Source organism: Moschus berezovskii, chromosome 9, assembly GCF_049115385.1.
Source record: "Moschus berezovskii isolate FMDL1 chromosome 9, NW_MosBer_1.0, whole genome shotgun sequence".
In the NCBI taxonomy this organism is placed as follows: domain Eukaryota; kingdom Metazoa; phylum Chordata; class Mammalia; order Artiodactyla; family Moschidae; genus Moschus; species Moschus berezovskii.
In genome coordinates this window covers 66,939,919-66,953,538 of record NC_142468.1, presented here as the reverse complement: position 1 = coordinate 66,953,538, position 13,620 = coordinate 66,939,919, and the positions used below count along the sequence as shown (strand labels likewise).

General features: G+C 49.9%; 1 protein-coding gene across 2 annotated transcripts in view; it reads left to right on the top strand.

Annotated features, from left to right (window-relative positions):
- CAPN3 (calpain 3) overlaps positions 1-13,620 on the top strand; it is a 51,216-nt gene that overhangs the window by 33,980 nt on the left and 3,616 nt on the right. Inside the window, exons 8-16 of one of the 2 annotated variants that reach the window (XM_055435875.2) lie at positions 696-781; positions 2,944-3,021; positions 3,966-4,126; positions 5,483-5,652; positions 5,994-6,005; positions 6,656-6,864; positions 7,619-7,655; positions 9,831-9,848; positions 13,097-13,207. In XM_055435875.2, the coding sequence (XP_055291850.2) occupies positions 696-781; positions 2,944-3,021; positions 3,966-4,126; positions 5,483-5,652; positions 5,994-6,005; positions 6,656-6,864; positions 7,619-7,655; positions 9,831-9,848; positions 13,097-13,207 (882 nt within the window). The remainder of the gene's footprint in view (positions 1-695; positions 782-2,943; positions 3,022-3,965; positions 4,127-5,482; positions 5,653-5,993; positions 6,006-6,655; positions 6,865-7,618; positions 7,656-9,830; positions 9,849-13,096; positions 13,208-13,620) is intronic. The other variant, XM_088839775.1, reaches the window with a different exon arrangement.

The window sequence follows — 13,620 nt, the reverse complement described above, 5'->3', positions numbered from 1 at the left end:
AGTAATTGCCCCAACATTTCCAAAGAACAAATAGAAATCACTTTGGTTTTCTGAAATTAATTTCATGGGCTCTTGCGTTTCTTGTTTTCCGTGGTCAGTAATGATGTTTTGCTCCCGCTGGCACATCTGGCCTTAACTGGGTCACGACTGAGACAAGGAGTTTGTCAGGCTCCTTGTGCACAGTTGGGCAGTTGTGCCCTGGTCAGAGGGACGGGCAGAGAGAAGCAGTTGTCCACAGCAGCCCATGCCACAGACAGGAGGAAGGGGCCCCTTTTTCTGACTGATCTACTTAGAGGGGACATTTTCTGTCACTCTTCAGCCATCAGGGGCTTTTTTTTCTATTAATAATTCACGCAGAGACACCTAACTGCCAGCAGAGCCCTACATTATATGCCCTGCCTCCTCCACCCACCCCACCCAAATTTCTAAATGGCCAGATGTTCACTGTGAAAATCACTTCTTAGAAGATGGCAAGGTGATGGCCAAGCCTGACTCCTGTAAGCTCGTGCTAAGGTTCTGCCATTTCACAGCAAACTTGTGATTAATCTCCTTGACAAAGCAGGACAGCACCCTGTATGGGATCCTCTCCCCACTCCCACCCCAACCCTCAGGACAAGACAGAAGGACCCCCCCCCACCCCACCCCTCTGCTTCAGAAAGGGTCCAGAGCAAGAGAGCTTTTCCTCTTTGCCCAAGGCCCTGTACAAGGGTGAGAAAGTGAAGCTGGTGCGGCTGCGGAACCCCTGGGGCCAGGTGGAGTGGAATGGCTCCTGGAGTGACAGGTGGGTGAGGGGACCCCATGAGTAGGGGGACAACAGGACCTGGGACAAGGTTGGGTTGGGGACCAATCCGTAAGAGTACTACAAATGCTTGGTCTAAAGTCACCCTTAAAACCAATGATCCACAGAGGAGGAAAGGGGGTGTGGCTCTAGGGAAGGACTGGGAACAGAAGAGGGCATGGCTCCAGGGAAGGGCTGGGAACAGAAGTGGTGTAACTCCAGGGTAGGGCTGGGAGCAGAGCCTCGGGAACGTGGGACCCCAAGAGCTTGCTGATGGCCACTGAGGGAAAGGAAAGATACTGGAGAGCATGGGCTATGTCCAGGCAGGAGGGGAGTCTGGATGCAGTGGTCTGACTGGACAAGTAACTTCCTCTCTCATAATTATCTATAAAATGGGGAAAATGTTAGCAACTACCTGGTGGGCTGTTATGAGCAGAAAATGTGATGGTGTTGCAGAGAGCTTAGCCAGTGCTAAGATTTCCTCCTCTTCACTGGCCTCAGGAAGAGATGCATAGGTCCTTGGAAAGAACTTACTGCTTATTACTGGGAGCAAGTGACTGGAAGCAGCTACAACAGCATACAGAGGGAGGAAGCTATTGTGAAGGCTCCAGAACCTTCACAAAACCTTTATTGTTCCACCCCGATCGCTGGCTCCTGACTGCCTCTCTGCAGGGAGAGTGAGCCCTGGAGCTCCTTTATTCCCGAGGGGGCAGAGCAGGCCTGCTTAGCTGAGAAGGACCACAACCAGGCTGTGTGTACCCTCAGCCCCTGTGCTAATTTTAACATACCTCTCATCTCAGGGCACCGTAATTACTGGCTTGTTCGGCCATTCATTCACTTAGCAAGTATGTGCTGAGCACTTAGTGAATCCCAGACACAATCCTAAGCACTGGGAGCATTCTGTGAATAGGCAACTTTGCTGGGTAGACCAATAAGGTGCTGATCCTGGTCTCCTTACTGTTCCCTTCTCTTATCCATGTGACAAATCCCAGACACCTCATTGTGCAGTATGTGTCAGGCCCCATGCTTCTGTCTGGGGACTTCGAAATGAACACAGAGATTCAGACCCTGCCCTATAGGCCTTAAGGTCTAGTGGGAAGGACAGAAAAACACTAATCATTGAGATAAATGCTATAGTTAGGGTCACAAAGCAGGAGCCCTTCTCATAGTTTGAGGGGACAGGAAGGTAGCAAAAGGTTGCCTGGAGGGATGGCATTTGAACTGGGTTCTCTGCTCTGGAAGGGTCCCTGGTGCCCCATAAGTCTACCAGCCCACTGGTCCCAGTCAAGCACAGGGACCCTTGCTATGTTCTCCAGTCTCAGATCTTGGGGTCCACTTTCTGCCAACTCCACCACTTCAGGAACTGCTGACAAGTGGGACTCAGCCTCAGTCACTCAAGGAGAGATCCCCCCGCCCTGACCCACTGTGTCCCTCCTGCTGGTCTCAGGAATCTCCATCTCCCCTCTGGTATTCCCTGATTCCAAGCACTTCTTCAATCCCTAACCTCTCCAGAGATGATCCAGTTTAGCTTCTTTCTCCTCACAAAGGTGCTTTAGTTCCTTCTTCTTCGGGAGAGAGTGTGTAAAACTGCCCAGCCTTTAAAAAATCCAAGACTGGGATGTTTTGTGGGGTGGCCGAAGGTAGGAGAAGTTTACCTGTTTAGTCTTCCTCTCAGTAACTCAGACAATTACTTATTAGATGATGGGCCTGTTCTAAAAGTTTTACATGCAATATTTCATCTCTTGTTCATCACAGCACTGCAAGTAGGTGACATAATCATTTCCCTTTTGCAGTTGAGAAAACAGAAGCTGCGAGAGGTGAAGTGACTTGCCCAGGGTTACAGCTAGAACTGGTATAATTAAATTGAAATCCCAATTTACCTATTTCCAGGGCCCAACTCCTACCTTGAAAGGGTGAGGAATGGTTAAAGTTCTAATCAGAGAAAAGTCAGGCCCTCATAAACCATTTTAAAAGCTTGGTCTTAATCCTGAGGATGGTGGGAAGCAATTATGGGGTATCAGGTCAGATTTGCATTTTGGTGGTTCACACTGGCTGCGGCTGGGAGAGGAGCTATTTTGTTCATATTTCTCTGACACCTCCTGGCCCAGCTCGTATCGGGCCTTCCCTTTCTTTTCCCTTTCATCACACCTCCATCATCTCTCTAGCTGGAAGGACTGGAGCTATGTGGACAAGGACGAGAAGGCCCGTTTGCAGCACCAGGTCACGGAGGATGGAGAGTTCTGGTGAGTCCAGGACCCAAAAGGACTCTGAAGGGTAAGGGATGGGGTGGGCACTGAAATCTCAAACCTCCAACCCCAGAAAGTGGCCATCAGATTCCAGCCCTTGGGACATCTGAGCCCTATTCTCCAAATCTAGCCAGAGACCCGGCAAGATTGAGGGTTTTGAGAGCAGCCTGAGAGTTATGGTGATGACTGGGCCCCGGACCGAGACAGTGCCCTATGGCTCCCACGGTTTTGTGACACTCCACCACACGCACCACTCCAGCCACTTGCTCCTGGCCTTGGTGGAGCTGTTTTCTGAGTGGAGGAAGCCCTATTTACTCAGCTCACCCGATGCCACTCTCACCCTCACTCAGATCATTTCTACTGAGCCTTCAAGTCTCAGATTAAAGGGAACTTTCTTCAGGACCCATCTGTTTTCCTCAGGATTGGGATACTGAGGAATGTGTGATACTCATCACCTTTAAAATTGCTTGCTTAATTGCCTGTGCTTCCCCAACTACCCCTCCCCTGTGCCTGGTACAGTGCTTGGACTCAGTGGAGGGGCACACAGGACCACTGTGGAGAACTGAATTGCTGCCAAGCTCTTCCAGCAAGAACGCATGAGTTTGAGTTGTTAACGCAAGAGATACATCAGAACTGACAGTGTTGAGACTTCCCTGGCAGTCCAGTGCTTAGGACTCTGTGCTTCTGCTGCAGAGGACATAGGTTCAATCCCTGGTCAGGAACTATCCGAAAGCCACATGGCAAGGCCAAATTTTAAAAAATAAATAAATAAAAATTTTAAAAAAGAACTGACACAGTGTTGACCCTAAGAAAGGAAGGACAGGGTCCTCTCTAGGACCATGACACAGCTGCTCTAGACTATTTCATTGTGCTGTGTTAGCCCTGCATTCTTACCTTTCCCAGCCTCTCAAATAGGTCTCTCTCTTCTTCCAACCTCTCAGGATGTCCTACGATGATTTTATCGACCATTTCACAAAGCTGGAGATCTGCAACCTCACAGCTGATGCCCTGGAGTCCGACAAGCTTCAGACTTGGACAGTGTCTGTGAACGAGGGCCGCTGGGTGAGAGGCTGCTCTGCCGGAGGCTGCCGCAACTTCCCAGGTGGGAGATGCTCTGGATGGGGGAAGGGTCCAAGCAGAACAAGTTCCAGGCAGAATAATATTAACTAGCTTTACTAACTTCCAGACATACAATCTCTTATTAAACTGTCCCCATTTTACTGAGAGGTGACTTCCCTGGTGACTCTGTGATAAAGAATCTGCCTGCCAATGCAGGAGATGGAGGTTTGATCCCTGGGTCAGGAAGATCCCCTTGAGAAGGAAATGGCAACCCACTCCAGTATTCTTGCCTGGGAAAATCCTATGGACAGAGGAGCCTGGTGGGCTATAGTCCATGACGTCACAAAGAGTTAGACATGACAGTGACCAAACAACAATAACAACATTACTGAGAAGGAAATCTCCATTCTGAGTAGCTTACATTAAGGAGCTGGTAACAACTTTTAGGCAGGTTATTATGTCAGAACAGGACTGTGTTCATTATGCTGAGAATTGAACTGGAGGGCTGAATTAGCAGCAGCTGCAGGAGTTTAAGCCAGAGATGATGAAAGCCAAGGCCAAGTCAGGAGCAGCAGAGATGGGGGGAAGCGGCAGGTTGAGGGAAGAAAATATTGGGTGATCTGGAGAAGGAAGAATGACTTCAAGATTCTCTCCCTGGGAGCCTGAGTAGATGATGTCAATGACATAACATGAAAAGCACAAGAGAAAAAAAATAGATTTTTTGTTTTTGACGGAGTTGGTTGTGGGCTTCTGCAGAGGAGTTTACTTTGGGACGTGGGAAGTCTGAGGCTGGTGTGGAATATCCAGGTGAAGATGCATGAAAGAGAACTGGATACACAGATAAAAATGGCACTTGGCTCTATGACAGGGACTCAGTATGTATTTGTGGACGGAAAGAAGGATGGAAAGAGGAGAGGAAGGAAAAGAGGGAAGGAAGAAAGAAGGGATGGTGGGAAGGAGTCAAAAGAGAGATTGAAGCTGGGATCCACAGCTCAGGAGTCAAGAGCATGTAGGAAACAGTTGGAAAGTAGGAGTGGATAAGACGGCCTAGAGAGGTGAGAGAAGAGGCCCAGGACCAAACCCCAGGGACTAGTAACACCGAAGGAGCAGGTGGAAAAGTGAAGCCATGAGCAAAGACAGAGAATGCAAATTCACAGAGGAAGGAGGAGCCACAGAGCCAGTCAGCACAGCTCCATCTGTATAAAGGCATAAAGGCTACCCGGCCCCCCCAACACACACACCAAATTAAACAAATGCCTGGATCTTTTTATTTTTCATACATATTTGAGCATGTAGATGAGGAGGCTAGAGATGAATAGGTTCCCTCCATCTCATCTCCTGTCCTTTCCTTTCTCTGAGAGGCAGATCTGAAAGTGCAATTCCTTTTGGGGGGGCACAGACACTTTCTGGACCAACCCACAGTACCGTCTGAAGCTCCTAGAGGAGGACGACGACCCCGATGATTCCGAGGTGATCTGTAGTTTCCTGGTCGCCCTGATGCAGAAGAACCGGAGGAAGGACCGGAAGCTGGGGGCTAACCTCTTCACCATCGGTTTCGCCATCTACGAGGTGAGCCGTCCCTGATGAGCTTCAAACCACCTTTTCAGGGAAGAGGCTTTCAGGGGGCTTCCTGAGAGGTTCCCCAGCTTCCCCAACATCCAGTGCCTCCCTGATAACTCCTGATAACAGGCCCACTTGTGTCAGAACCTCTTAGAAGTTTGTAACCAGTGGGAGAAAAACCCACCTAGGGGAGGTGGGGGTGGGGCTGGGGCTGTCCGGGTGGGTACACAGAGTGTTAGAGCCCCTCATTTGCTCTATGATTGCTAGCATGCCCTTTGGCAACTTTCCATCCCCATTAAGACCTGAAATCCACAAAATCTGAGCACCTTCCTTTTCTGTTTCTCCCCAAGGTTCCCAAAGAGGTATAGAAGTGGAGCAGCCAGCAGTGTGTGCAGCGTTACCAGGGTCCTGTGTCCGCCTGGGACACATCAGGGTGCCTCCTGTGGGGTTTGGGGGCAGGACTGGGATAGGAGAGGGCCTGGCCCAACTTACCTAACTCCAGAGCAGGTCCTCAGGCTATTGCGCGGCCTCCTGACCCCCACCCCCACAACGTGCCCTTCCTCTTGCCCACCAGAGACCATCACATGCTCACATGCTTGCTCACACTCACACACAGAATCACACACACATTGTGAGACTGATCGCCTTCTTTGGGGGTGGAGGAATCACCTCCCTCAGGCCCTGCCCAAACCCCCCCTGCCTCCTTGGGGTCTTTCCCCAGTCCAGAGGTGTTCTGGAGCTGAGCAGCAGCAGTTCTGGTAAGTGACCCTGAGTGGGGGGTGCCAGGCTTGACCTTCACATCTGGATCACAGCAGAAAAGGAAGAGGATATGGGCTAGGGAGCTCCAGGGATGTTGAGCTATTCGAGGCCTTGGGAATCGGAAGCTGGTAGGTTGTGACTGTGAAATGAGTGACCAGGGAGTTGGGAAGGAGGACCCCCTGGAGGAGGACTGTGAGCAGGCCCGGGTGTCCTCCCGAGGGTCTGAGGTACCTTGGGCTCTTCTCTCCCTCAGATGCACGGCAACAAGCAGCACCTGCAGAAGGACTTCTTCCTGTACAACGCCTCCAAGGCTAGGAGCAGAACCTACATCAACATGCGGGAGGTGTCCGAGCGCTTCCGCTTGCCTCCCAGCGAGTACGTCATTGTGCCCTCCACTTATGAGCCCCACCAGGAGGGCGAGTTCATCCTCCGGGTCTTCTCAGAAAAGAGGAACCTCTCTGAGTGAGTCCCAGCCTGGCTTTCCCCACCTGTCCCACATGACCCTTACCAGAGACTAGAGGTGTGAGATAGCTGGACAGATCTCCTCCAGGAGTCCTGTTGACCAGGACCTCTTCCCCTGTTCCCGAGCCACTGGGAACATCACCCCTACATCCATCCACCCACCCATTCATCCCACAGAGTGCTACTGAGCACCTGCTATGTCCCAGGCGCTCTTCCAGGCACTGAGGACAGAGCAATGAATTAAACAGAAAGAAATCCCTACCTTTGTGGAATTTAACATTCTAGCATGAGATGACAATGTAATAGGAAAAAGTATATAGAGTATATTAGATTTACGTAAGTGATAAGGAGAAAAAATAAAGTGGGAAGAAGGATAGGAGCAGTTGGGGGGTGATTGAACTTTTAGGTACAGTGACCAGGGAAGCCAGCAAGGCCACATCCTGCCCTCTTTGTCACTAGAGATGAGTTCATAGGCCCTTACCACTTTGACCTCATTCCGTAAAAGAAACATAAGGTCCATGAATAGGTGGCTGGGTCATGCATCTGGGGAAACCTAGACAAAGCCAAAAAGAAGCCCTGTGTCTGCACTTGACTTCAGGGAATGGCACCTGTGGTAGGGGATGTCAGTCCCTGGGGTTCCCTTGAGGTCAGTCCAGACTTGGCTCCGAGAAGCCAGGTGGCCTGAGCAAAAGCCCTCTGCTTCCTACTTGCACCTGGTGACACTGAGAGCCCCTCATGTTTGTGTTCCTCACAGGGAAGTTGAGAATACAATCTCCGTGGATCGGCCAGTGGTGAGTGGTTTGGTTCTCGCATGAGCTAAGGGCCAGGAAACAGGCGGGTGATGGAGGGGTGGCAGCGGGACAAAGGAGTCTGGGGTGTGCAGAGCCATTACTCTGTGTTACTGCAGCTTCTGTGTGGCGTGGTCTGAAGTCGTGGGATTTGTGTCCTGGGGCCATTTAGTCAGTCTAGGGGCTGGAAGGACAGAGGAGAATCCTAGAAGGAAAAGCAGTTTGAACAATTAGAGGGAGGGACCAAGGCCACAGGAAGGGGTGACAACAGCTGCAGCCAGCACTGGATTTATGAGTTAGAATCTCACACAGAAAAAAAGCAGCACTACACCAGTTCTGGGGTCAGTGTCAAAACCCAGGTCCTCCACCTGCCAGCTCGGTGACCTAGACAAGTTATGTAACCCTTCTGACTCAGTTTCCTACTCTGTAAAATAGGGGTGATATTAATAATACATGCCTCACAGGGCTTTTGTGAGGTTAGAATCGATGAGATCATGTACATGAAGGGTCTGGAATAGCACAGACCCTTAAATGGCTATTGTTCATATGCTTTACATCTTCAAGGTACGTCTCATGTGTCATCTCTCTGATCCTTGAAAGATTTCTGACATGTAATAAGGTTATTATCCCTGGTTTTCAAGTAAGGAAGCAGAGGCTCAGTGGGGTTAAGTGGTTTCTTTGAGTTCACAGAGCTTGTAAGTGACAAGGCTGGAACTCACAACCAGATTCTCTGAGTGGAGTCAGGCTCTCTCCCTGACCCCATGCTGAGGCCTGTCCCCGGGGGTGGGAGGCCCAGGGTTAGAAGCACAGAGCTGGTGTCTGCTGGAATCTCCGTGTAGAGGAGTCTTATGACTGCCTTGGACTTCGGGCTTTGGTGACTAAATAGTCCCTTGTGCTCTGCAGGTGTGTCCTGGGCCAATAAGTTCAGTTCAGTCGCTCAGTCGTGTCCGACTCTTTGCGACCCCATGAATCACAGCACACCAGGCCACCCTGTCCATCACCAACTCCCAGAGTGCACTCAAACTCATGTCCATCGAGTCGGTGATGCCATCCAGCCATCTCATTCTCTTTCGTCCCCTTCTCCTCCTGCCCCCAATCCCTCCCAGCATCAGAGTCCTTTCCAGTGAGTCAACTCTTCACATGAGGTGGCCAAAGTATTGGAGTTTCAGAGGACAGCATAAATACCCCCACTGAATTGTCTTTGGGCAGTGACACTCATGGTTCTAATCCCGACCCTGTGCTAGTGGCAGATCCCTAAGGGCCTTCTGAATTATCGCAGATGTTGGTTTTAGCATTAAGTGCATTTGGTGCTATTCTTATCTTTTGGATGTCAGTAATCAGTGTAGCGTATTTATCAGGTGCAGCAAACTCAAAAGCTTACCTGAATTCGTATGTCACCTAACGGAGCAGAGCAGGCACGTGTGGGGGTTTTGGTGTCCCTGCGCGGGTACAGTTGCCTGTAGTCCTCATGGCTTCAGACAACTGGAGTGATGGTGACTGTGGCAATCTAGGGATGCAGAGCTGCTGCTCTCAGCCCCTTAGATTGCTATCACAGGCCACCACAGGTCCGTGCAGGCTGCCAGTGAAAGTGAAAGTGTTAGGCACTCAGTCGTGTCTGACTGTGTGCAGCTCCATAGACTGTAGCCTGCCAGGTTCCTCTGTCCATGGAATTCTCTAGGCAAGAATACTGGAGTGAGTTGCCATTTTCTTCCCCAGGGGATCTTCCCAATCCAGGGATCAAACCTGGGTATCCTGCATTGCAGGTGGACTCTCTTGTCTGAGCCACCAGGGAAGCCCTGACCTTCTAATTCTAATGAAAACCCAAAAACTCTATAAATCAAATAAAATTCATTTTCAGGCCAGTTTAGGTGAGCCACTTTTGGGGTGTTTTAGTAACCAGCTTCATTAAAAAATACAAAACATCTGCCAGAAGCTCCCCTTCCTTGGCCATGACCAATAGCAGAATGGATTATAAAAGCAAAGCCGTATCAGTCACTGGTGTCTGGCCCTGGAGAATTCTCTTCTCCCTATACCTTCCAGGCCCATTTGGCTCCACATGACCCAGATTTCTGAACCTCACCCGACACTGAGGACCAGGTTCACAGGGAAGCCAAAAGCCACTGGGTTTTCTGGGAACTTGCTTTTCACTTATCTTGCATTTATTCTTTCCTTGTGCAGAAAAAGAAAAAAACCAAGGTGGGTGTAACAGGGTGAGTGGGCAGACAGCATGCAGTGTGAGTGTGTAAGAGTGAGCATACGTGCACGGGACCTGCCTCCTCTTCCCAGCCCTCCACCTCCTTCCCTGAGCTCCTCTGGCAGCTATGGGTGCAAAGCATTGATAGCTTACACTTGCCGAGTGGAGACTGTGAGCCAGCCACTCTTGTATGTGCTTTCCGTGGATTCTCTCCATCCTCACAACAACTCTGAGATTGGTACACGCAGACCTCAGAGATATTGTGGGTTCAGTTCCAGAACACTGCAAAAAAGCGAGTATCAGAATAAACCAAGTCACAGGTAGTTTTTGGTTTTCCAGTGAATATGAAAGTTATGTCTGAACTATACTGTAGTCTATTAAGTGTGCAATAGCATTAATACTAAAAAAAGTACGTACCTTAAAAATACTTTATTGCTAAAAAATGCTAATCATCATCTGAGCCTTCAGCAAGTTGTAGTAATAACATCAAAGAATACTGACTGCAGATCCCCATAAGATAGTAATGAAAAAGTTTGAAATATTGTAAGAATTACCAGAATGTGACACAGAGACACAAAGTACACAATGCTGTTCAGAAAATGGCACCGATAAGACTTACTCAAGATGGAATTGCCACAAACCTTCAATTTGTAAAAAATGCAGTATCTGCAAAGCATGATAAAGCAAGGGATGCCTGTACTATGATTACCTTCATTTTCAGAGGAAGGAAAGGTACAGAAAGATTGACCACATGCCCAAGACCACACAGCCAGTGGCAGAGTCACCCTGGAACTAGGAGGTCTGGCTCTGCAGTCTGTGCTCTGAACCACCACACTTTACCGCCCGCTTAGAAGAGAGAGGATGGCCAACCAGTGAAAATGGGCCTGACATGGGGGTCCTGCAAAAACCCACAGGAGAACCTCTTCTTTCTCAGAAGTGGGTGTGATGAAGCTACCCTCAGACTTGATTCTTGCAGGAATGGCAACGGGCCCTGGTCCTCAGGGAGTGGTGATAGAGTTGTGTGAGGATTTCCATGGTGGAGGCGGGGGGGCTTATCTTCTGACACCAGTGCCTGCTCTGCAGACAGGACAGATCCTTCTTCCTCCTGTTTTCCCTGCGTACTTCCCACTCCTTTTTCCTTAGCCTTCTGGGGAAGGGGGTGGCAGAGGACACCCAGAGGGGCTGTCACTGCCAGGGCTCTCATTCCAGGTAAGGCAAGTTGCCAACTCCCTCCTAGATAGTGACCTCTCTCTCTGAACTTAAGCCCCTCAAAGTCATGGGCCCTGCTTGCTGTGCGTGTCCAGACAGGAAAGGGGAGAGGGGAAGAGAAGCTTCATGTGCATGGTCCCAGAGGAGCTGCTCAACTTGACTGGTTTCAGGTGGAAAGATAAGGAGAGCCACCTGGGGAGCTTGCCCTCCTGGGTGTCCTGGTTAAGACCACTCTGCTGCAGGGACATCATCACTAAAGCTAACCATGCATGCTAAGAGCATCTCAGGGGCCTCAGAGGAAAGTTTTTATGTGTAATTTTGGAACTTGAGACTACAATCAACCCCATCCTTGCTCCTTTCACCCATGGTCTCCAGGGCAGTAATGCCTACAATAATGTTACCCCTTTTACAACTTTGGTTTGACCACCCAGAGTGCCATCCAGAAATGACTGACCTTTGGGCATCCTCACATCAATGGAGCAATAGCCATAGGCCATCAGACAAGGTTCGGTGTTAGTGTTCATGACAGCGTCTGGAAGGATCCATCATAGGGGTCCTCCAAGCACTGGTGCTAGTGCAGACCAGAGCTGACATTCACCAAGCACCAGCTGCATATTAAGGCCCTGCGCTGGGATAAAATATACATTGCGTTCAGTTACAACAGTGTCTACAAGGTAGGTGCTGTCAGGATCCCTCTTTTATAGATGAGGATAAAGATTCAGAAGTCCTTGTCTGAGGACACACAACTAATGAGTGGGGAAACTTGAACTGGAAACCATATTTGCTCTGAACTCGTGTTTCTTGCCCTCAGCTCTCTGGTGCCGGACCTTTACACTCCATGGCCTGTGTGGCCTAGACCCACGCTTGGGCCCCAAGTTGTGTGCCTGGTAGGGGTGCCCCATGGCCACACTTCCCCCCTCAGGCTGCTAGCCATACTTGCTCTGAGATTCCCTACAGGTATCAGTTACTTGAACAAGACCCCTTGCTTGGAAAGCAGAGCAAGCCAAGGTATTCAGGGCCTGCTGGGAGCCAAAGCTGGGGAAGCTCTGTCCATGGGTCTGTCCATTCATGCTGCCGTAGAGGAACAGTATGGAAAGGCAAACAGGAACTCAAGAGTGCTCAGGAACTCTTACGCACTGAGAGACTTTGATTGTCCCCTGTTCTCGCACTGCTGATAGGAGCCTTGCCTTCCTCCTCTGGCTTTCTCTATGGGAGGTATACCCCAACCAGTGCCACCACAGCATGGCAGCCGCTCCCACCCTTTCACATTCTGCTCACTTGCATGAGCATGTCTGACAAATACCCCTTATATTTGGGCATCATCTTAAATGATTTTTTACAGTACGGTTATACATTCAGTATCTTGTGTGATCCCCACAAGAGCCCTATGAAAAGGGCAAAGCAGTTTTTATCATCCTCATTAATGGATGAGTAAACTGAGGCCAGAGGATGTTTTTCATACGTGAGGGCCATGGCTGGGACTCCAGTCAAGTATTCTGACCCCAGTCAGTGACCATGTAGATAGTCAGTTCTTTTCTCAATGTGTCCTCTGCCAAGTCCTAGAGGTTCCTTGGAGAAGCCTCAGTAGCTGCCATGGTGATGTGGGGGTGCCAAGGGAAAAGAGCTCTGCCCTCTTCATTAAGCAGAGAAGCTCTGTTTTTAGAGCTTCTGGGGAAATTTAATTTGAACACGGTTTCCACTTGAAAAAAATATCTACAAAATACTTGAAAATCACTGCACTGTAGGATGCTGCTTTTAGGATTCTTAGCATTTTCACATGTACTAACTACCATGTTTAATCCTCATAACTCTACAAGGAGATAAGAAACTTAGGTCCAGAGAGACCGAGCTTCTTTCCTCAAGTCACACAGCTTGTTAGTGGCAGAGATGGAGCTTGAACAGAGGTTCTAGAAGTCCCAGCTCTGCTCTTTCCCTCCTCACTGGACAAAGCTGCTCCAGGAGAGAGGTTGCTTCATATGCCCACTCAGCCAGTAATCCTCGTTTCCTCCCTGCCTGCTCCCCACGCCCCTCTTCTCTCCAGCCCATCATCTTTGTTTCGGACAGAGCGAACAGCAACAAGGAGCTGGGTGTGGACCAGGACACAGAGGGCAAAGACCACACAAGCCCTGATAAACAGGCGAAGTCTCCACAGGTTTCCGAGCACGTGCATGAGTTGGGTGGCCTGCACACAACCGAGGCCTGTGCTCTTGGAGTGCATGGGGGTTGGAGGAGCCATAGAGGTGGGGTGTCCCTTTAACATCTAGACGTTTAGGTTTGTCTCACTGACATTTTCCCTCACCAAATTCTCCTAAAATTTGGGGTGCTGCCTGGATGAATGTCTTGGGATTGGCTGCCACACCAAGCTGGTCCTGGGAAGGACAGGTTGAGCTTCCCTGCTGGAGCCCATCCAGCCAGGATGATGAGAGAAGAGAGAGGGATGAAAAGCCTGTGACAGACACAGCTTGAGACAGAACAGCTCATTTCCTGGTGTCATTAACAACAGGGAAGATAACAGTAGTAGGAAGGGGGGTGACACCAGAAGTGGAGTCCTCCAGAGCTCAGGGG